The sequence below is a fragment of the Populus alba genome, chromosome 8, assembly GCF_005239225.2.
Source record: "Populus alba chromosome 8, ASM523922v2, whole genome shotgun sequence".
Classification (NCBI taxonomy): domain Eukaryota; kingdom Viridiplantae; phylum Streptophyta; class Magnoliopsida; order Malpighiales; family Salicaceae; genus Populus; species Populus alba.
In genome coordinates this window covers 470517-489978 of record NC_133291.1, presented here as the reverse complement: position 1 = coordinate 489978, position 19462 = coordinate 470517, and the positions used below count along the sequence as shown (strand labels likewise).

The following is a 19462-nucleotide window of genomic DNA, read 5'->3' as shown; positions in this document are numbered from 1 at the left end:
ATGGTTGTTTTTAAATAATTTTTTTACTTGAAATGTATATTAATAATTTTTTTATTTTTAAAAAAATTATTTTTGATATTAGCACATCAAAATAATTTAAAAAATATAAATTATATTACTTTTTTTTAAAAATAAAATTTAAATTTTTTAAAAATACAATTTACATGGTTTCCAAATGGTTCCTTAGCTATAGGCTGATCTAGCTAGGATCAGGCTGAGCTAATTTACAGTACAGAGCCTGACTTGGGCTGGTTTTTTCAAGTATACAGGCTCACAGGTTCAGAGCCATGCTCATCTCACCACCTCACTTTTATGATAAAGTTTTATACGGGACATGTCGTCAGAAAAGTACATGATAATGCAATCTATATAGTTCATTTAATTCACATCATTAATATATATATATATATATATATATATATATATATATATATATATATATATACCTCCTCTATCTACTCTCTTAAATTCTCCAATGGAATCCAGATTTAAGAGTGAAATCATCAGCAGAACAATGACTTGGTAGGGGCAGCAAATTAAGAGGAAACATGGTGGCCAGATTGAACGTAAAAGCTTGAAGAACGGTGGTTCACTTCTGATGCTTTAAAATTTAAGAGTCATAACTCCCAAGTTCCTATAGCTATCATGGACCGGCCGATAATAGATTCGATAGCTTCTTGACCCATAGCCTAGCCCAAGCAAGGTTTACAAAAGTTAATGTTGTCAAATCTGAGTGATTCGGGAGTCAATTCGGATGACATCCACCAGGTGAACTCCAAGGTATTGTTTTATTTTCGTTTGCGATAGTATTTTTTTAATTTTTAAAATTTAAAATAATATTATTTTTATTTTTTTAATTTTAAAATAACATTATTTTATGATATGATAGACCGAGATTAACCTGCCGACCTATAAATTAACTTGGTGTGTGTGTGTATATATCCAGATCTTGTACAGTATCGACTAATAACTATGTTTAAATCTCCTATCTTCATCTCATCCCTCACAGAACATTTTTTTTTAAAAAAGCTTTCCTCCATAAGCATAAAACATAAGTCATTTCCAAAGCAAACTTGGCATTCTTTAACAAAAAATTTGCTCCCGAAAAAACTATAGTAGAATACGCTTCCTATCTAGGAGATTTATGATGATTTTAGAATAGTTCTTAAAGAATCATGTCAGCAAGGAAAAGCTTCTCACACCTCACCAGTCGCAGAAGACTCAGTTTGAGTATATTTAGTATTGTGATAATTTTTATGGTTATAGTTTGAAAAAAATTATTTTATAAAAAGTATTTTTGATTGAGGTTGGGTTGATATTTATATATGTTTGATTAAAACTGTAGTTGAAATTGAAGTTAAATAAAAAAAATAGTTTAATGTGTTTGATTAAGAATACTTTTCAAATTGAGATTATAAAATAATTTAAAAAGATATATATTAATATTAATGATTTTTAATTTAAATATTGTAGAAGTAACTACTGCTACTACATCATGAAATAAATAATATTTTATATATAATATTTTTTGAAACCAAAGATTATTTTGTAAATAACACAAAAATTCAAGGGTCCAATTACATAGATTCATAAGAGAAATTAAAAAAAAAATAGAGAGAGATTTTCAAAGATAATGACTTGATTATAAGACATCAGAATTTCAAGGGGCAAATTAAAGATAATAATTTTGGCCTAAAACGACACCATTCAAATTAACTATTCATTCTCCTTTCCTTTGAAGTCGAGGAAAACCTGCATGAGAAATTCACCAAAATAGTATCGATCATATCCAATCCCCTCACCAATCTCACCAAAACCAAGTCACATCATAGGTCGGATTGTTTACCACAAATCCCATAATTGGTTAAACTCCTTTTACCCCCACGATGCACCCTTAGCATTAACGAAACCCATCACCAACAGTCTAACAATGGCATGACTGTTGGTGTTCTCATCACACAAAATACGGAGTAAATTTAAAACAGTAATTATCTTCACACATGATCACCATCCCAAGAAGATAAGGATGGAATATCTTTCAAGGTTTAGGCCTATAAAAAAAAAAGGGGATGAGAGAAGAAGCTAGAGAGATAGAAAAATGGCATGACTGTTGCTTTCCCTCACAACAGATCTCAGTAGCCCAACTAGCCAAACGAGCATCATCGCCTCACGACTCCAGCTGTGTGGAGAAGAGGAGAAGCAGCTTCGAGCTGCTTTCATTGCAGCTGTGTTTTAAACACAAATTATGATAGGTCCCATAAATAGTAAATAACATTTTATTAATTACCAAACGATTGTATCAGTACGTTTAGAAGAAACGCAAACACGCCCGCTTAGACAAACAGACTCTCTGCACAGCTTCCCAGCCACAACATTTTACTGCAAGAATACCATGCTTTCCATCTAAATATTTCGATATAAATGGCAAAATTGAGCTGCCTCTTCTGTCTTCTAGCAGCTACAGTCTGTTTATCGGTAACCTGTCGTTAGACAACATAGTATGGAGAGCTCGTGATGAAAGCAAAAGGAGTTAGACCTGTTGGAGAACTCACCATTATGAATCAAAACAATCATCAAACAGTGTACACGAACTCGCATGTTATCTTCTTGTTAGAGGCAAGTACTCTTCACTTGCAACTCTCATGTTAGAGCCTGATGATGCCTTTGTTAATCCATCATTATTAGTAACTTGTACGCCTACCATGAATGTTGCGCATACCGGCCGGTGGTCGGAAAACCTGGACTCTCCACGGACGTAAGATAGTTGACGAATCCCATCTCCATACCAAAGTATTCTATCACACCTGCAATTTTGTTTAACTATTCAACTTGTCTGTAAATGTTTTTCATTTCAGTAAGATAGGTGTAGGTTTTTTCTGTGTATACCATGCTGGAGTTCTTCTTTTCTTTTGTGTTTCGATGGTCTCTCCAGCGTAAATGTCTGAGTTACAGGAGTATTTGTACGTTGGTGCGAAGTAGATCTTTCCCTCTTTCCATCCTCTGAACACTCGCCCTGCTTCCCTCTGAATTTTCAGCTGCCAGAACATGGACCGATCGAATTCAGTTGGAGCATGCGGCAAAAAGAGAGGAATTAAAGCTAAACACACCTCTGGAGAGAGTAAATACTGTGGCTGTTAGTACAAGATGCTGATGTTGCATACAGTAACAAACATTCCTCGTCTGTGTTGAATAACAATGAACACGTCTTAAGCTCCATATACCATAACATTCTTGTATTCCACCCAGATGATTTCCGGTTTTTTTTTTTTTTTTTAATCTAACCCTAGATAAAGATTCGCACAAAAAGATAAGGAAAAGATTTGTTCTTCAGATCTGTAGAGAACAAAATATTTGATGCCATTTTCACATTGCGTACAACTCCTTCCAAAGTTATTCTATTAGTATTCAACGTAAAGGAAGGTACCTGATCTTTGTCAAGAAGTGTGTCCCACTTATACTGCTCCAGAAGCCTTCGAGTCTCGGAGTAGCTCAAATCTATCCTGTAATTCAAGTCCCCTAACCATATGACCCGACTAGGGCCATCGAAACAGATTAAAGAGAACATAGATGAGTAGAGAATCAAGGGATTCAATTAAGAAAGATTTTTCAACGACAGGATTAGACTATTAATTGTTCAATGATTTCAGAGATGCTTACTCATGTTCCATGATTTTCTCGGGTATCCGACTACATGGAGATTTGCATATCCTTGAAAATTGTGTGTTCTTAATTATCTCTATGACATCCAAATTTCTCCTAAGTTCATCTCCTTCTCTCTCTCCCGACGCCAAGTGACTGCAAACAAAGCAGAAGCTTGTCTGATGGAAAGACATGCTAACAGATATACACCCCTGCAACCAGAGAATTAACCATGATTTCAAATGAGGAAGGTCTATGATTCTATCTTGATTTTCAACCATGAACCATGGACAGCTTATGTTCATAAACAATGCATGTCTATGTCTTAAATTACCTTGTTCCCAAGACAGCCTAAGATCCCACGGCCAACGTTAGAGATTCTCAAATGGCTTACATACTGCACAAGCTCCTTCCTGGCCCAAACAGTAACAAATATTCCGACCATTTGTTTCCCTGTTATAAGGCTGTACTTCATCTGGTTGGCACTAGCTGGAGTGGAAATTTCTAAAGATACATAATTGCCAAGTCCATCTTCATCCTCTTCCGAGGAACAGTAATCCTCGGTCATATTTGTTGATGGGGGCCAAACACAGCAATCCCTGCTAAACTTCCTTTCCAATATGGGAGAGCAGTTGCAAGTCTTCAGCCTCCGTCGACTCTCAGTCCTGAAAGACTTGCAGACCTTTTTAAGAGAAGGCTTTTGGAAGAGAAGTGAGCTGCAAAGGAGTGATTTTGATCCTCTTGAAGCCACACTGTATGATCTATTCAGTGATTGATTAATTAAAGCCAGCCATTTTGCGGCAGGCTCGCTGTCTTCTGCCACAAGCACATTTCCAGCGTTCAATGGAACAATTTCCTGAAAACTGGCAATCCAAAAAGGAAACAAAATGAAGAGCAAATCAACATACCTTATTTCACTTGAAGAATTTAATATTTTTTTCAATTATCATAAAATCTAAAATACAAAGAAACAGCAGGAGAAGGGGGAGAAAGCATACCCTAAGACATATATATCTGATTCATCTTGAACCTGAAGAAAATCATCGAGGTTTAGGCCACTGTGAGGAGATTTCCCTCCGACGTTCCATGTTGCTACGAAAACTCTATGAAGGGAGAAGTTTTCGACCAGAAACTATTAGATTATTCATATAAGCAGACACATTGAGATAAAAAAAATATATATATATCGAAACTAGGATCTTTTGCTTACCTAAATGACTGGACTTGACTGTTTGGCATTGGAGAGCTTAATTGGTGAGAAAAGAGAGACTTGAGTGATGGATCTGAAAGTGCTTCTGCAATTGGAAAGAGGAAGATGGAATTTCTAATGAGAAACAATGCAAAAACTTCAAAATTGTAATCGGAAATTGAGGACAAAAGGCGATTTGTGCAAGAAAAACTTGCTTTGAAAGGTATATCAGTGGTTGCAGAGAAATCCAAGCATTTCTCAAAGTACACCCACTCATCTCAAAGTTAAAAAGTTCCTAAAAAAGAAAGAAAAGGAAGGATAGGAGAGACCATCCACCTGGGGTGATTTAGACAGAGAAAGATATACCACTCTTGCTTCCTTTCTTCCATTAGATCAAGTCCAAAATGAATATGTTCTCAATTTTGGAGCAAGTTGCAATGACGCTCTTGTCACTGTCAACCTTTAACTTTTCTTAACTATGCCTTCCCAACCCTTCATCTTTACATTTTGGACTCGTTTTTTGACTTGCCATGGGAGTCAAAAAACAAAAATAAGAATAGGAGAAAATGATCTGAATCGTGGAAGAAAGAAAATGGAATGGAATCTTCTTAACGAGAAGAAAATTATATCTCTAGGAATCTTCCATTTCCAAAAAAACTGAAAAAGAGAGATTCCTTAACACATCAAGAGAGGAACACTGATCGCAAGTGATTCATTTACATACCAGATGAATCAAACGAAACTTCCTCTGCCTTCCTCCCTCTTACCTCCTTCTGCAAGAGAAGTTTTCGCAGAAAAGACTGCAAAACGCAGCAAAAATAACTGTAGACCAGAGAAAGATTGAACAAATAATGTATTCTAAGTGATAAAAAAAACTGTAGTAAATGCAATAGCCTGTGGTGAATTATGTAAATCTCTCAAAACAAAGAGCATGGTCACCTATTCAATTCTTATGAATCACAGAAAGATTGAAAAAACAGCAGAAATAAAGTAGCAGCAAAAGGCAAGGATTAAAAGAACAAATAAACCTAGATTTACCTTCTTGTTCTGGTCTTGATTCTCTAGTGTCATGTCTGAAACTGCTCTATTTTCATCAAAAACCTTCAAAAATATAGTAATTGCATCAGAGTCCATGAATCAGAAATCCCATAAGAATATTGGGGAAAAAACAAAGAAGGGGAGGAGAGATAGGAGTGACAGGGACATAAAAATCATGTCATGGTTAAACAAGGTAACAAATCAATAGGCCGTAAAACAGAGTCAAGAACATCAATCCATCAACAATCAACCGTGCCAATCAATGAACTTAGCATTAAAGAATAATAACAAAAAAGTGCGGATCCAAAAATTCTGATCATGTCCATATTTTCAACCAAGAAACATTCAACATTCAGCAATGCCAGATGATCCAAAACACAATCAGGCCCAACTACAGAAGCAAACATTCTGTTAAAGCCATGAATTCCATTTACCAGAAAACAAAGATGACAGGACTATCACATCCATGGAAAGAGAGAATCAAAGACATAAATAAGAGCTACAACAGAAAGCTGACAGCCCAAATGGGGTTTCCTCGAAAAAGTCAACTTTCCAAGCAAACACATCCCTGCCAATCAAAACACATGGAAAACCGAGCTGCAAAAGAAAAGGCAAGTAGCCAAGAAAAGAAAAGAAATACTCAAAAGAACCTGTATATCCTGCTCTAGAACTGAGGAAGGACTATTATCTATCTGTGGTAAGCAAGTATTGAAGTTAACAAAAGGTTTCTCTTTGTTTCTATGATTGATGTACGTGCACTTGGGGTGTCTTCTTTTCTTGATTAAAATATCAGGGCATTCTCAAACCTATTTTAAGCTCTAAATTAGATTTTAACCAGATCGTTCGTGTAATGTATTCAAACAAATTAATTATTCAACAACTCAAGGTTAGGTAACAGATATTTTTGTTTAAGAAACATCAAAATGATATTACTTTAATTTAAAAATTAACAAGTTGAACTAGGTCAACAATCAGCCTGGACAAATGACCAATGGATCAAGTTCTTTCCTTCTTTTATTTGTTTCTTTAACCCGTACCTGTTCATGCCTAGGTGAAGGGTTTCACAACTATACGTCTTTCATTGATCAATATGTTTCATGGTTCTCTCTAGAAAATAAAACGCAAAAGGAAACAGTCAAAAGGGGATGGGATCTAATTAAATGTCCTTTCAAAACACTTGTTTCTTAGAAAGAAGAAAGGAAGAATTCTGCTGGTTTGTTGTTGTTTGTTTTCTCAGAAAGGAAATGGGAAAGTGGACCCCCACGTGTGCGTGTCTCGACTGCAAAGCAAATCACAAGCCATGCATAGGGCATCATAGAAGAAAGTGACTGTTTTGTGGGGGAGAAAAGTGCTATGGTTTCCTGGCAGATCGGCTGTTCAAAAGTTGGGAAGTGGGTCTTCGCCGTCGACTACTGCCAGTCTACAGACAGCACGGATTTCTCTTCTCCCGGACCCAGTTTTGGGACCTGTCACTCTTGGCCTACATGAAGTTAATTTTCTCTAAATACACAGTTAAGCTAGTCTCTCCCTTCTATAAGCCCTACTACAGTCTTTCAAAAATACTTTTGGCGAGATTGTACATGGAGATGCTTTTTAAAAAAATGTTTTTTAATTAAAAATATATTAAAATAATTATTTTATTTTTAATATCAATATATCAAATTCATAAATAAAAAAAAAAGTCTTGACTTGAATTGGGTTTGTTTTTTGTGTAATCAATTAGGTTTAAAAGTAAAAGAGGTCTTGAGAAAAAAAAAATTGTTAATAAGTTTTCCTAGATATATATATATATATATATATATATATATATATATATATAAAATTTATATAAAATTGTTCTCGAAAATAAATTCAATCTTGATGTTGTAAAAGTTAGTCTGAGAATACCGTGTGGTTAAAGAAATAGATCGTAAGTCTCAAAAAACTTATGGAACTAGTTAACAAAATTCTTTTATACTATTATTTTTGAGAAAATCGGAATTGGATTTCTTAGTGAAAAATGTAAGATTGAGGAAGAGGAAGTAAATAATGATTAGATTTTAAAACAACTAGTGCGACAATCAAAATAATAAGCAAAAATAATTACAATGGAAATCTTGATATACAAGGACAATGATGATAAGCAACCCTAGGAAATAAAGAATGTATTTAGTATCATGGTAGTTATTGTAGTTATAGTTTGAAAAAAATTATTTTATAAAAAGTACTTTTTAGTTTGAAAAAATAGGTGTTTGGTTAAAACTGTGGTTGAAATTGAGGTTGAAGAAAAAATAGTTTAATATATTTAGTTAAGAATGCTTTTAAAATTGAAAGTTATAAAATAATTTAAAAAATATATATATTAATATTAATGATTTTTAATTTAAATATTGTGGAATTTAACTATTGTTATTACATCATGAAACAAATCATACTTTATATATAATATTTTTTATTATTCTATGAAATCATCTACAATTTCATCACGTACGAAATACATCCAACAAGAACTATAATTTTCATAATTTTTTGAGCGTGTAATAAAATTAGATAAAATATTATCAGGTATAAAATTGATATTACAATGTGAGTGAATTTAATTCATTCTATACTAGTTTTTCAAGGAAAAAAAATATTGTTCACATCACAATGCAAGTGAATTTAATTCACTCTAAACTAGTTTTTTTAAAAAAAAAATGTTAAAAAAATTAACACACTAAAAAAAAAAAAAAGTTCACACAATGCAAGTGAACAGTGCAATTCACTCGTGAATAGTGCAAATAAATTGCACTGTTCGTTGTTTTTTAAGTGAACAGTGTAATTTTCTTGCATTGTTTACATGAACAGTTTATCAATGTACAGTGCAAGAAAAGCAAGAATTCTTTGCTTTTCTTTAACTACGTTTCCAACATAATAAAAAATATGTGGGACTCGTGAACAGTAAATCACTTTTTTTTATTATCAAACGACTGCAAATTACATTGTAATTAAAACGCAGTCACAACCGCGTAAATAAACTACCTCAAACAAGGAAGAAGGAGAAGAAGAGAATCATCACATGGTAATTGCTCTAAGAATTATTCACTGAGTAATGATTGAGTTAAAATTCCAATCCTGCTTGAATTATTAGTCAAATTCAAACCCCAAAACCCTGCTTATGAGGGAGCCTAAATACAAGATTGTACACCGCCAATCATAGCATAAGAAAGATATATGTAGCTAGAAAGCATCTTGTGAAGACCCAGATCCATGGTCCCAGGGACTGATTTTATGTTTCTAAGATTTGTTTACAGTAGCTATTGTTTTCTGGTGTAGCATGCAAACACCAAATCCCTAGAATAGAGGAAGAATGGTTGGTTTCAATGGGGGCAAAGGGCCATAGATAGACCCTGCTCCCACAGACAACATGTTTAGGGCTTCTATTTCTCGTGCTTCAGAAATTCTGAAGCAGTTCTCCATGAGTTTTTGTGTGAATCGAAGATAATGCATTTGAGTCTTGTTTTGTTCAATGTTATCGAGAGTGACACGATTGAGACAAAAAGACATGCATAAGTCGAGCATCCCATGGAAACACATCGACTCCATTGCACTTGTTTAGCTTGCCTTGATCAACAACAAGATTTTAGTATTTCTCAACTCTCGGGCATGGAGGGAGGTGTTTCTCTGCCATGTTAATTTTGGGCAGAGATAATTCAAGGCTTAAATGTGTCTGTTCCTCTCTGAATGGCCATGGAAAAGAAGTCAGGACAAGCTGGACTCTGGCGATTTGAATGCGCCCGCCATTTAAGCCCAAAGGCTCACCTCCTCCTCTTGCTAGTATGAGAACTCACATCAGCAGCTATTGTACCAGATTAACGAGCAGAGAAGAGAGAGAGAGAGAGAGAGAGCGAGAGCGAAAGCTGTGGAAGGTAGATGATTAGAAGTGAAAGAAAAGATGCCATCAATGTCTAGCATACAGGGTTATCCAAGATATTCAAAGAAAATCCACATCCATTTACGATTTGAAGATCTCTTAATTTAGTTTCTGAGTTCTCACCCTTTTGATCAACAGTTCATAAAAAGCTGAACAATTTGACAACGCAGATAAAAGCAGAAACTTAGAACTGGACAATGCTAGAACACAAGTAGTGAGACCTATGGAACACGAGGGAGTAGTAAGCCTAAGCACATACTTATCCATGTCTAGGTACTTGGAAGCTACAAAAAAAAATGTTTGATAAAAAAGCTAAGCAGAGAATTTCAAAAGGATAAACAGTTACAAGGTCGGGACCAGATGCATCAAGGCTGCATTGCCGTCATTGAAGCACGATCAGGTTCGTAACCATGTACCCTCAAGCGATAAATGCAGGTGAGTGAGGGGTTTCCATGGTTAGATGTGAAGTCCAGCCTCAGTGTGTCAACAAGTCCAGAGGCTGTTTTGTCCAATACATTGAAGGTCTGAGCGTTACTCTTCTCGAGGTCATAAGTAAACTCTGTTAAAAGAAACATCTTCTCTTTGTCATCTGCTGAATCATGATCGGGGTTCTGCATCCACCCAGACACCTGACAGTCCTTAGGAGCAGTTGACCTATCATAAGCCACACTCTGTCCACATAACAACGACAAGAGTCGGTTGGAGCACAGGATACATTGAGAAAAAACACACATAAAGAGTGCAGCTACTAATAAAAAAAGAGAGTGTTTGGATTGTTGGTGCATTTTGCAACAAAGTCATGACGAATTGAGTAATTAGATAAAAGTCTTCACATTAAATCCAATAAAAAAAGCACTTTCTTAAGGAAAGCTAATTCCCCCACTCAAAAAGGAAAATATAAAAGGATTCAGGAGGGGCGAGGAAGCATGTCATGCACTGGCAATCTCAAATCGAGTCTGTTCCATAATCTAAACCTCTCAGATGCAATTAGTTCTCCCACAGTATTGTTCACTGTCATATTTTGGATTGTTCTTCACAAAGTACGAGACAATAGCATAAAAAAGAGAATTCTTTCCAATATCATTCAATTTCGAGAACTCATAGAAATCCAGATTAGATTAAAAATCAACAAAAGAAAGCATAAGTGGATGAAGACATAACTCAAGTCCGACAAGGTTAAGCAAGTAAACCAAAAATTTCTCTTCTAAACAACAAGGGATTGGTTTTGGGGTTAAAGTGTATAAATTTTACAAGTTGACTCAAAACCATCATTGCAGTCTTATTGTTTGTTACCATCCTCTCCTACCTTCGCATATGACAAAGGATTTAATAAGAATCCTCTTCACTGTCACTGCCAGCTCTATATGCTTTGATTGTGATTAGTATAACCACCTACACTGCTGTTTAAAGCACTGTAGTCACCAGCTTGACTACATTCTACAACATGCTAATTGCCAACTATTACAGATTTATCACCACCATAACCATAATAAGCACGTATCATCATGTTTGAAGTACAAGCATCCCCACAACCATCACCAACCATGGTCCCATACTGCCATAACTGCATTATGCAATCCTTAATCTCCAAACATCTCCTTCATGCTATGTTTTCTCACGCTTATTAGTTTTTAAATACATTACCATCATACCACTGATTAGGAACTAATAACTCTAATTCTAAATTTTTAATTTAACAAAATCTGAGATGCCCATGGGAATACAATAAGGAGAATAGGATTGCAGGACTTTTAAGTGTTCCGTGTGAGAGAAGTGTTTCACATTTAAACAGCCAAGTGGTGTAAGACAAATTTCCATAAAGGGGGGGGGGAATGGTCAAAATCCAATTTAACAGAAACAGAACATTGAAAAAAGTAAGAACCCAAACCCAAAATCAAATGTGGAAAGAGGCTGATGGGAAAGCTTCCACAGATAAAAACTCAACAGGTTAAAGTGGCTAGAGCGAGGATTGGACTTTGGTGACAAGAGTATCATATTGGAAATCTTTAGATGCAGTAATAAGAAAATGCATGAAGAGAATTAGCTTAGTTTCATTCCAGAGCATCAACGATCTTCGTTTAGCACAGTTGACAATGGTTTTATTGGAAGTTGAATTGGATGGGTGAAGATACCTTAACCAAATTTGTTTTGATAACTTGCTCATGATCATGCTTCTATAGTATGCATTCTCAATTGGTTTTGACAACTGTGTAGCCCTTCTTTCTCCAACCTCTCAGATCTTTAGTTGAGATCAAGAAATTAATTGAAACAGCAAATTATAAATAATCCGTCATCCAATCTTCACTTTCTAGAAGGCTCATCTTTCACCTAATCATCCGTATCTTGTAATTGTAACCCCGCAGTCTTGCTCAAAGTCACTAAAAACTATGCAACCAAGAAATATTTTCACCCAGAATGGGAACTATTTAACTATTGCAGCGGAGTTGCAGCATCAAGTTTGAGGTTATAGGATTGAAACTCTAAAGATACACAGGTTAGGGTCATGTCTTTTGGAATATTTGTGCAACATTAACACTTCTACTGAATTTGAAATCATGCAAGTTTGAATAACACTGCATGGCGACCGAGTAAATAAAACGAACTAAAAGTCATCTTTGCAGCTTATACATCATACCGACTAACTATGCAACGTAAACAAACACAAACTGGAATGAAGATATTACCTTAGCAATGTGTTCCAGCGTAACAGCTTCAGGAACAATAGCACTTCGCAGCTTAAACTGGACAAACCCCCTACCTCCTTTCAAAGCAAAGCACTTCCCAGGCTGCCCAAAACTTGGTTTTAGCATCTCATCAGCATTCGGATGAACCCCTCCACCCTTCATGAACCAGTTAGCCCCTCTCACGGCCATATACGGATCAGAATGCTTCACAACCATTCCACCACTAGTTGCCAGCGCATAATCCACCCTCCCAAGCCCGTCAGCCGCATGCTTATCAATCTCTTTCTGCACTATCTCCCTCGCATACGCCATTATGTCATCCAAACCTACACCACTCCCAGCAAATTCCCCATCATTTTCCTTCTTAAACTGCTCATGGAACTTCTCAAAATCCTCCTTCGACAACCAATCACCCGCTTTCAACTCCCCAATTTTCTTTTCCAACCCTTCGCTTCTCTCCACTAACCTCCTCAACTCTCCCTCCAAGATCACACCTTTATCATCAATTTTCCTGCTCATTTCCCTCCTTAACCCACCAACTTCACTCTCAATCTTCTTGTCAACAACTTCCACTTGAACCTGAATCATTTTCACCGCAGTTTTCACCATTGACTCCATTTCCGCTATCCTCCCATCAAACTCACGTAACCCCATTTGTGTCCCCACACTAGCACCATCAATATCCCCTGATTTCACAGCCAATTTCCTAACCAACTGCACCAAGCCTACTAAAACAAGCAAAAACACGAAATTCTTAGTAAAAGCTCTCACCAACGTCATCCACAGCGGTCTCTTCGCCTTCGTCGCAGCCACCTTCCTCCCCCTCCGCGGCGAAATTGTCAAACTCGTCTTCTTCACTTGAACAATATCTTTCGCCGCCCAATCCAGAACTGCATCTCCTCGAATCGAGTGATGGCTTAGATCCCTACTCGCCGCGGCGGTGACAATGTCATCTCCGCCTCCACCACCGTTGATTCGTCGTTCACTCGGAACTACTAATTCGATGTTGTTGCTTGGTAATTTCTTGTCGGAAACCACCACCGGTCTCCGCCGTGCCGACGCTGGATTAGCCGTGATTGACACCGTTGAAGCCGACATTTCGGAGTAATTAGGATTTTTAATCGGAGGTTGAAGAAAGAAAGCCTGATTGGATCGAATTGGGAATTGTACAAACTGTAGAGAAGAGAGAGAAATTTTGGAGGGATGTTGAATTGAAATGAAAAAACCGCTCCTTTTCAGGAGGGGATTTATTTCTGTTGGTGAAAAAGTTTGTGTGAAACGACGTTGTTTTCATCCACGCGAATTAATATTAATAAACTATATATTTTTAAGAGATTCATTAGCGATACATTGCTTTTAGTTATCATGTTTTTTTTTTTTTTTCTTATATGAAATAAGATGTTATCTAGTTTTATCATTTTTATCATCAATTATTTTTACCTCAAATATTTTATAGAAAAATATTTTGTAGATTTTTATGTATTAATTATATTTTAAAAACCCGACAAACTTAACAAACAAGATAAAGAATAAAAATTAATCATGAAATGTGTAATTCAACTAGTTAGAATTTAAATTTATTCTTTAAAAATTATCAGTTTGAGTTTCATAAATCTCAGGTATACTAAAGACGTCATTAATTTCAGGACCCGTAAAATTAATCAAGATATGCATAAATTAAACCGGATATCCATGTTAATAAAAAATAAATAAACAAGAGCCAAAAGTGTTAATTAGCGTATTTTTGGTATATATATTAAAAAAAAAAAAAAGATGGTTGGAACCTCAATGGAGAAACTCTATATAGTTGGGGGACCTTTTTGAATTTCTGCACAACTAGATGTAAGAGTGCCACACGCCCACGGGGGATTAAATTGTACAGTTAGGTTCTGTTCTTCTGAGGTCGCATCTTTTTTACTCTTCACGAGCTCTTCTTTTTTCTATGTCAAACCGCTTTATATTCAACAAATGCTATCATATTTGTAACCGATTACGGAGACATGAACGGAGCAGAATTTTTGAATCTGAGGAGTTCTGCTGCATTTCTCCCTGGCAACATCAGTGGAATTCACATGGACTCCAATCTAGACTATAAAAGAGATATTCCCGATCTATTTTTTAAGACCATGGATGTTATTCACTAAATCACATCTCTTCCAAGCACATTCGCATGGATCAATTTGTATATTTTACAAATAACTCAAGAGGATTGCAATGCCACCAAGAACTCAAGAGCTTGAACGGTATGATCATGAACCCATCATGTATCTTCATCGACAATCAACCTAATCAGATATATAAATCCATGGCCATCAAGCAAACGTGAACTCTCGCTTGACACACAATTATCATTCTTACCAATTGATGATAAAAATCCATGGAGATGATGGGGCCTGCAAGATTGAGGTCATGTTCTATACAAGCCAACAAAGCGCCACCTGTCTTGTAGGAGCAAATGAGTGGGATTTCCCATGATTACCACATGAGGTCTCTCCCCCATGATATGTGTGTATATGTATATATTAAAACTCAAAATTGGATAACTTAATTATACTTATTAAACTTGATGAGGAATAAAATTATAATAATATTATTTAAGAGAAAAATAATAATCAAATAACCGATAAGTTTGGAACCGGGTTAAACACGAGTTGATCAAGTGCCAGCATAAATTCTTAACCGGTCACTTCTCCTTCTGTTTTTTACATGTATCGAGTCAACTTGTTCCTGAATGGACCCGCCGGGCAGTCCGGTTTAAAAAAAGAGAGGCAATTAATTAACACTTTAGTTTTGTTTTTGGAAGTTTTTAGATTTCGAGTTCTCTCTCCTACTTTCTCTCTCTAAATGTGAATGTATAATAATCAGCTGATTTTCACCTGAAATCAACAGCAGCAACACAAAAAATCCCCTCTTTGAAGTCACTTAACTCATTCCTGGATCACAAAAGTAAGTCCCTTTTGTTGCTTACGTTTTCTTTACTTCACTTTATTGATATACAACACAAAATGAAAAACACCCCTTCCTTTATAGCTCTTCCGATTTGAAAGTTGTTGTTTTTCACTTGCATTTGTGGGATTTTGTTTTATTTCTTTTCCAGGTTTCAGAGGATTTTGATCTCGAAATTTATGTAAATATCTGAAAGAATTTTTTTATTTTTTGAGAATTTATTTATGTTTCATGCAGAAGTTTCAAAGTTTGTAATCAGGGGTTATTGAAAAGTTGTGATTATGTGGTTATTTTGTGATTTTGGGATTTGGGTTTTAAGGTTTTCGGTCAATGAAGGGTAAAGCTTTGAGCTTTCGCATTTGCATGTAAAAGATTGTAGCTTTATAGCTCTCTGTCTGCATGTTGTTTCACCTGATCAATTTATTGGTTTCAAAGTGTTGTGTTAGATACAGTGATACATGTTCTGTATTATGTTTCATGCATAAGTTTCAAACTTTGTAATCAGGGGTTATTGAAAAGTTGTGATTATGTGGATTATTTTGTGATTTGGGATTTGGGTTTTAAGGTTTTCGGTCAATGACGGGTAAAGCTTTGAGCTTTTGCGTTTGCATGTAAAAGATTATAGCTTTATAGTTCTCTGTCTGCATGCTGTTTCACCTGATCAATTTATTGGTTTCAAAGTGCTGTGTTAGATACAGTGATACATGTTTTGTCTAGCTCGTTTAAGTGCATTTTGGATTCTATTTGGTTTATTTTAAAAAAAAAAAATTATGGTAATGGTTTGAGGTGAATCTTCTTGTTATTTTCTCTTCATAGTGACCTTCTTCTATTTTATTTTATTTTAAAAAAAAATTCTCCTAATCAAGGGATTTAAGCTGCATTTTTGTTTGTTGGGCTTTTTTGCAACTTGATTGTATGTTCAATTACTTTTATTTTGTTAAACATGATGAATGAAGGTTATTGGTTTAGGTTTTTGAGATAATTAATTTTGGATGTTTTAGTTCTGGTCTTGCATCGCATGTATAAGAACATTGAAACTCTATTCATTTTTCCTTCAATCAGAGTTTCTTTAGCAGTTTGAAGAGTGTAATCTAACAACCTTATGCAGTACAGGATTAATCTCTAGGTTTACTTTTCTGAATTGTTGACTCTGCTTTCCAGGTTCTGATTTGGGGCGAGTTTGAGGATTGGATCATTGTGGTTCATAGACAAGATTAGAGTTTAGAGAGTTTGTGTTGAGGATTTTTAGTTTTAAATTTAGAATGTTTAGGTGAAGGTTGTTGAATGGGAATGCAGACAATGGGATCTCAAGGTGATGGTAGTAGTCATCATAAGCAATCTCAGTTCCAGCCATTGGTGCGGCAAAACTCGATGTACAGTCTTACTCTTGATGAGGTTCAAAATCAGTTGGGTGACTTGGGAAAACCCCTAAGCAGCATGAATCTTGATGAACTTCTAAAAAATGTGTGGACAGTGGAGGCTAACCGGACTATGGGTTTGGAAGTGGAGGGCACAACATTCGCCAATCAAACTGCTCTGCAACGTCAGGCAAGCATATCATTAACTAGTGCTCTGAGCAAGAAGACAGTTGATGAGGTCTGGAAAGACATCCATCAAAGCAAACATGATGGGGAGATGAAGTCTAGGGAGCGGCAGCCTACTCTGGGAGAGATGACTTTGGAGGATTTCTTGGTAAAAGCAGGAGTTGTAGCTGAAGCATCTGTGGACAATAAAGATGGCGGTCCTGTTGTTGCGGTTGATACACATGCAGCACAACAGTTTCTGCAACAAAGTCAATGGGTGCAAAACCCACCACATCTACAGTATCACCATCCACAACAAAGCATGATGGGGGTTTATTTGCCAGGCCAGCCTATGCCACAGCCACTTCACATGGGGGCTGGTTCTATGATGGATGTTTCGTACCCAGAGAACCAGGTGACGTTACCTCCACCCTTGATGGGGACTTTATCAGATACACAGACACCAGCAAGAAAAAGAAGTGTGCCAGAGGATATGATTGGGAAAACAGTTGAGAGGAGGCAGAAGAGGATGATAAAGAACCGTGAATCTGCCGCCCGTTCACGAGCACGGAAGCAGGCTTACACAAATGAGCTGGAGAACAAAGTTTCTCGGCTGGAAGAGGAAAATGAAAGGCTAAGGAAACGAAGGGTGAGGATTTGTTTTCAGTTACCCCTCTAGTACAATCCTCCTATTGGATATACTGATAACATGTGTTGAACTGTCTGTTTTAGTTTCTTTCTTTCCTGTCCTATTGACTGATAGTTTAAATAAAACCTCACATCTCTCTAATTGAATCAGAGACGTGATAGTTTAAATAAAACCTAGTTTGTTTTCCTTCTCCAATGATTTCCAATAATCATGTAAATGGAATTTAGATCAGTTTGATAATTATCAGATAGCTATATGTCATGGAGAAATGGAGATCAATCTATTTAGTTTCTTGATAGCCTTTTCCTTGAAAACCAAATCACAGTCCTAGACATGATAAGACATTTTGAAGATTGTCTCCTCATAGGTGGCTGGGGAAGAAAAAAAGACGATGAGTATTAATCACCATGTAAAACTTTAGATTCAAGTAGGTGGTAGAAAACTTCTAGTCTCCCCTTTTCCTTATTTTTGACAGAAAACTTACACAATAAATAAAAGGATTCTTGATGAATGAGCTCCTTGTTTATTTTGTGAAATATCTACCTTCTTGTTATTGTATCCCCTAGGCAATCCACAACTTGCATGTTGGCCCTTCTTGTTGAGAGATCTGTGATTACTCCTTTGTTATTGTTGAGAGATCAATTTTAACAAAATCTTCATCCAAAACTCACAGGACTAGCATACCATGCATTTTCACCTTAAAGACGCCCTAAGTCAGTTTCCTTCTCCCACAATTTCCAGTAATCAACCAAATCAAATTTACCACAGTTCTTGACTAACCAAAACAGCTCAGTCATGATTTACAGACATTGTTGCTGCTCCACCAAACCATATTCTTAATGATACATATCTCATGGAAACAGAATAAATGAATCAACAAGTCGAATATGATATTTCAGAAAAAAGATGGAGGTGCTTTCTTACTGTTGATAATATTGTGGAGCAAAAGGCTATGCTTCTTTTGCTCGTGGTGATAATGATGTTTGTTGGCATCACTTTGTATGTACACAATCACTTCATTGAGTGTAAGAATATCATCTCTTTGGTGTTAGATAGCCTATATGATGATTGTAGAACTCGTCACTGAATGTGAGATATTAGTGAGTTGAACACACTCTCCCCTCTTTCTCATTGTTAATTACTTTTTTTGATCAGTTGTACTTTAACTTGCAGGAGCTTGAGAATATGTTGCCATGTGTCCGTCTCCCCGAACCCAAGCATCAGCTACGCAGAACAGCATCAGCCCCATTCTGACTGTGTTGAAGTTTTGTAGATATGATGCATTTCTGGTTTTAGCTCATAATTTACTCTTTGGCCCCTCTAGAAGCAGCTGTTTGTCACGGTCACTGCTGTGAGTTTGCTTCTCATCTTCATGAGTTTTTTCTTGTATCTATTCTGTGAAAAATTGGTTAGAAATTTTCATTTGTAAGATTTTTCAAAAGTATGTTAGTTGGTTCTTTTCCATATGGTCAATATACTTTTCTAGCTTCTTTCAGCCTGCCAATACCCCCCACTCCATCTTTCGAGTTTTGGTGCGATTGTCAAGTGTTCCCAACATTCTTTCATCATGTGTTTTATGCTGAGAGTGACGGACACTGCATATATTCCTACAGAAAAGCAAAAGATTGTTCTGGCATAGTGGTATATATTGTTTATCAACTATGCATTCTGGCACTAAAAAAATGACAAAAACTAGCAAAATGCACTGCACGTTTTGAGAAACCCGCAGCAGGGTGCAAGGGGCCAGATTTCCTGGTTTCTGCTGGATCAGATAGTTGTCTTATAAATGTGCAATGTCTCGTACCCTATGATTGTAACTAAATTCACCAGTCTTAATCAATCCCTGTTGCAGAAAATGCTATGTTAACTTTAGTGAAAAATGGTTGACAATTGGATGCCAAT

At 36.1% G+C, this 19462-nt stretch overlaps 3 protein-coding genes across 9 annotated transcripts; 1 reads left to right on the top strand and 2 right to left on the bottom strand.

Annotated features, from left to right (window-relative positions):
• Window positions 1-2260: 2260 nt before the first annotated feature.
• Window positions 2261-7318, bottom strand: LOC118045062 (type I inositol polyphosphate 5-phosphatase 10). 6 transcript variants are annotated; one of them, XM_035053566.2, is made up of 11 exons: window positions 6517-6670; window positions 5867-5929; window positions 5553-5628; window positions 4850-4934; window positions 4638-4742; window positions 3974-4502; window positions 3658-3851; window positions 3425-3533; window positions 2887-3035; window positions 2553-2804; window positions 2261-2465 (listed from the first exon to the last, which is right to left on the bottom strand). In XM_035053566.2, exons 2-10 carry the CDS (start codon window positions 5897-5899, stop codon window positions 2600-2602), a joined length of 1485 nt encoding a protein of 494 aa, XP_034909457.1. In that variant the 5' UTR covers window positions 5900-5929; window positions 6517-6670; the 3' UTR covers window positions 2261-2465; window positions 2553-2599. The 6 variants fall into 6 exon arrangements, 5 of the variants coding, with proteins under 5 accessions (XP_034909457.1, XP_073266925.1, XP_073266924.1 ...); XM_073410824.1 differs by having other exon boundaries at window positions 2261-2480; window positions 5867-6677; XM_073410823.1 differs by having other exon boundaries at window positions 5867-6675.
• Window positions 7319-9817: 2499 nt separating this feature from the next.
• Window positions 9818-13646, bottom strand: LOC118045064 (SUN domain-containing protein 1). Its single transcript, XM_035053571.2, has 2 exons — window positions 12443-13646; window positions 9818-10429 (listed from the first exon to the last, which is right to left on the bottom strand). Exons 1-2 carry the CDS (start codon window positions 13538-13540, stop codon window positions 10124-10126), a joined length of 1404 nt encoding a protein of 467 aa, XP_034909462.1. The 5' UTR covers window positions 13541-13646; the 3' UTR covers window positions 9818-10123.
• A 1585-nt stretch (window positions 13647-15231) lies between these two features.
• Window positions 15232-19033, top strand: LOC118045065 (ABSCISIC ACID-INSENSITIVE 5-like protein 2). 2 transcript variants are annotated; one of them, XM_035053573.2, is made up of 3 exons: window positions 15232-15388; window positions 16550-17560; window positions 18734-19033. In XM_035053573.2, the coding sequence occupies exons 2-3, from the start codon at window positions 16673-16675 to the stop codon at window positions 18812-18814; spliced, it is 969 nt and encodes a 322-aa protein (XP_034909464.1). In that variant the 5' UTR covers window positions 15232-15388; window positions 16550-16672; the 3' UTR covers window positions 18815-19033. The 2 variants fall into 2 exon arrangements, with proteins under 2 accessions (XP_034909464.1, XP_073266918.1); XM_073410817.1 differs by lacking the exon at window positions 15232-15388 and adding an exon at window positions 15452-15569.
• Window positions 19034-19462: the final 429 nt, after the last annotated feature.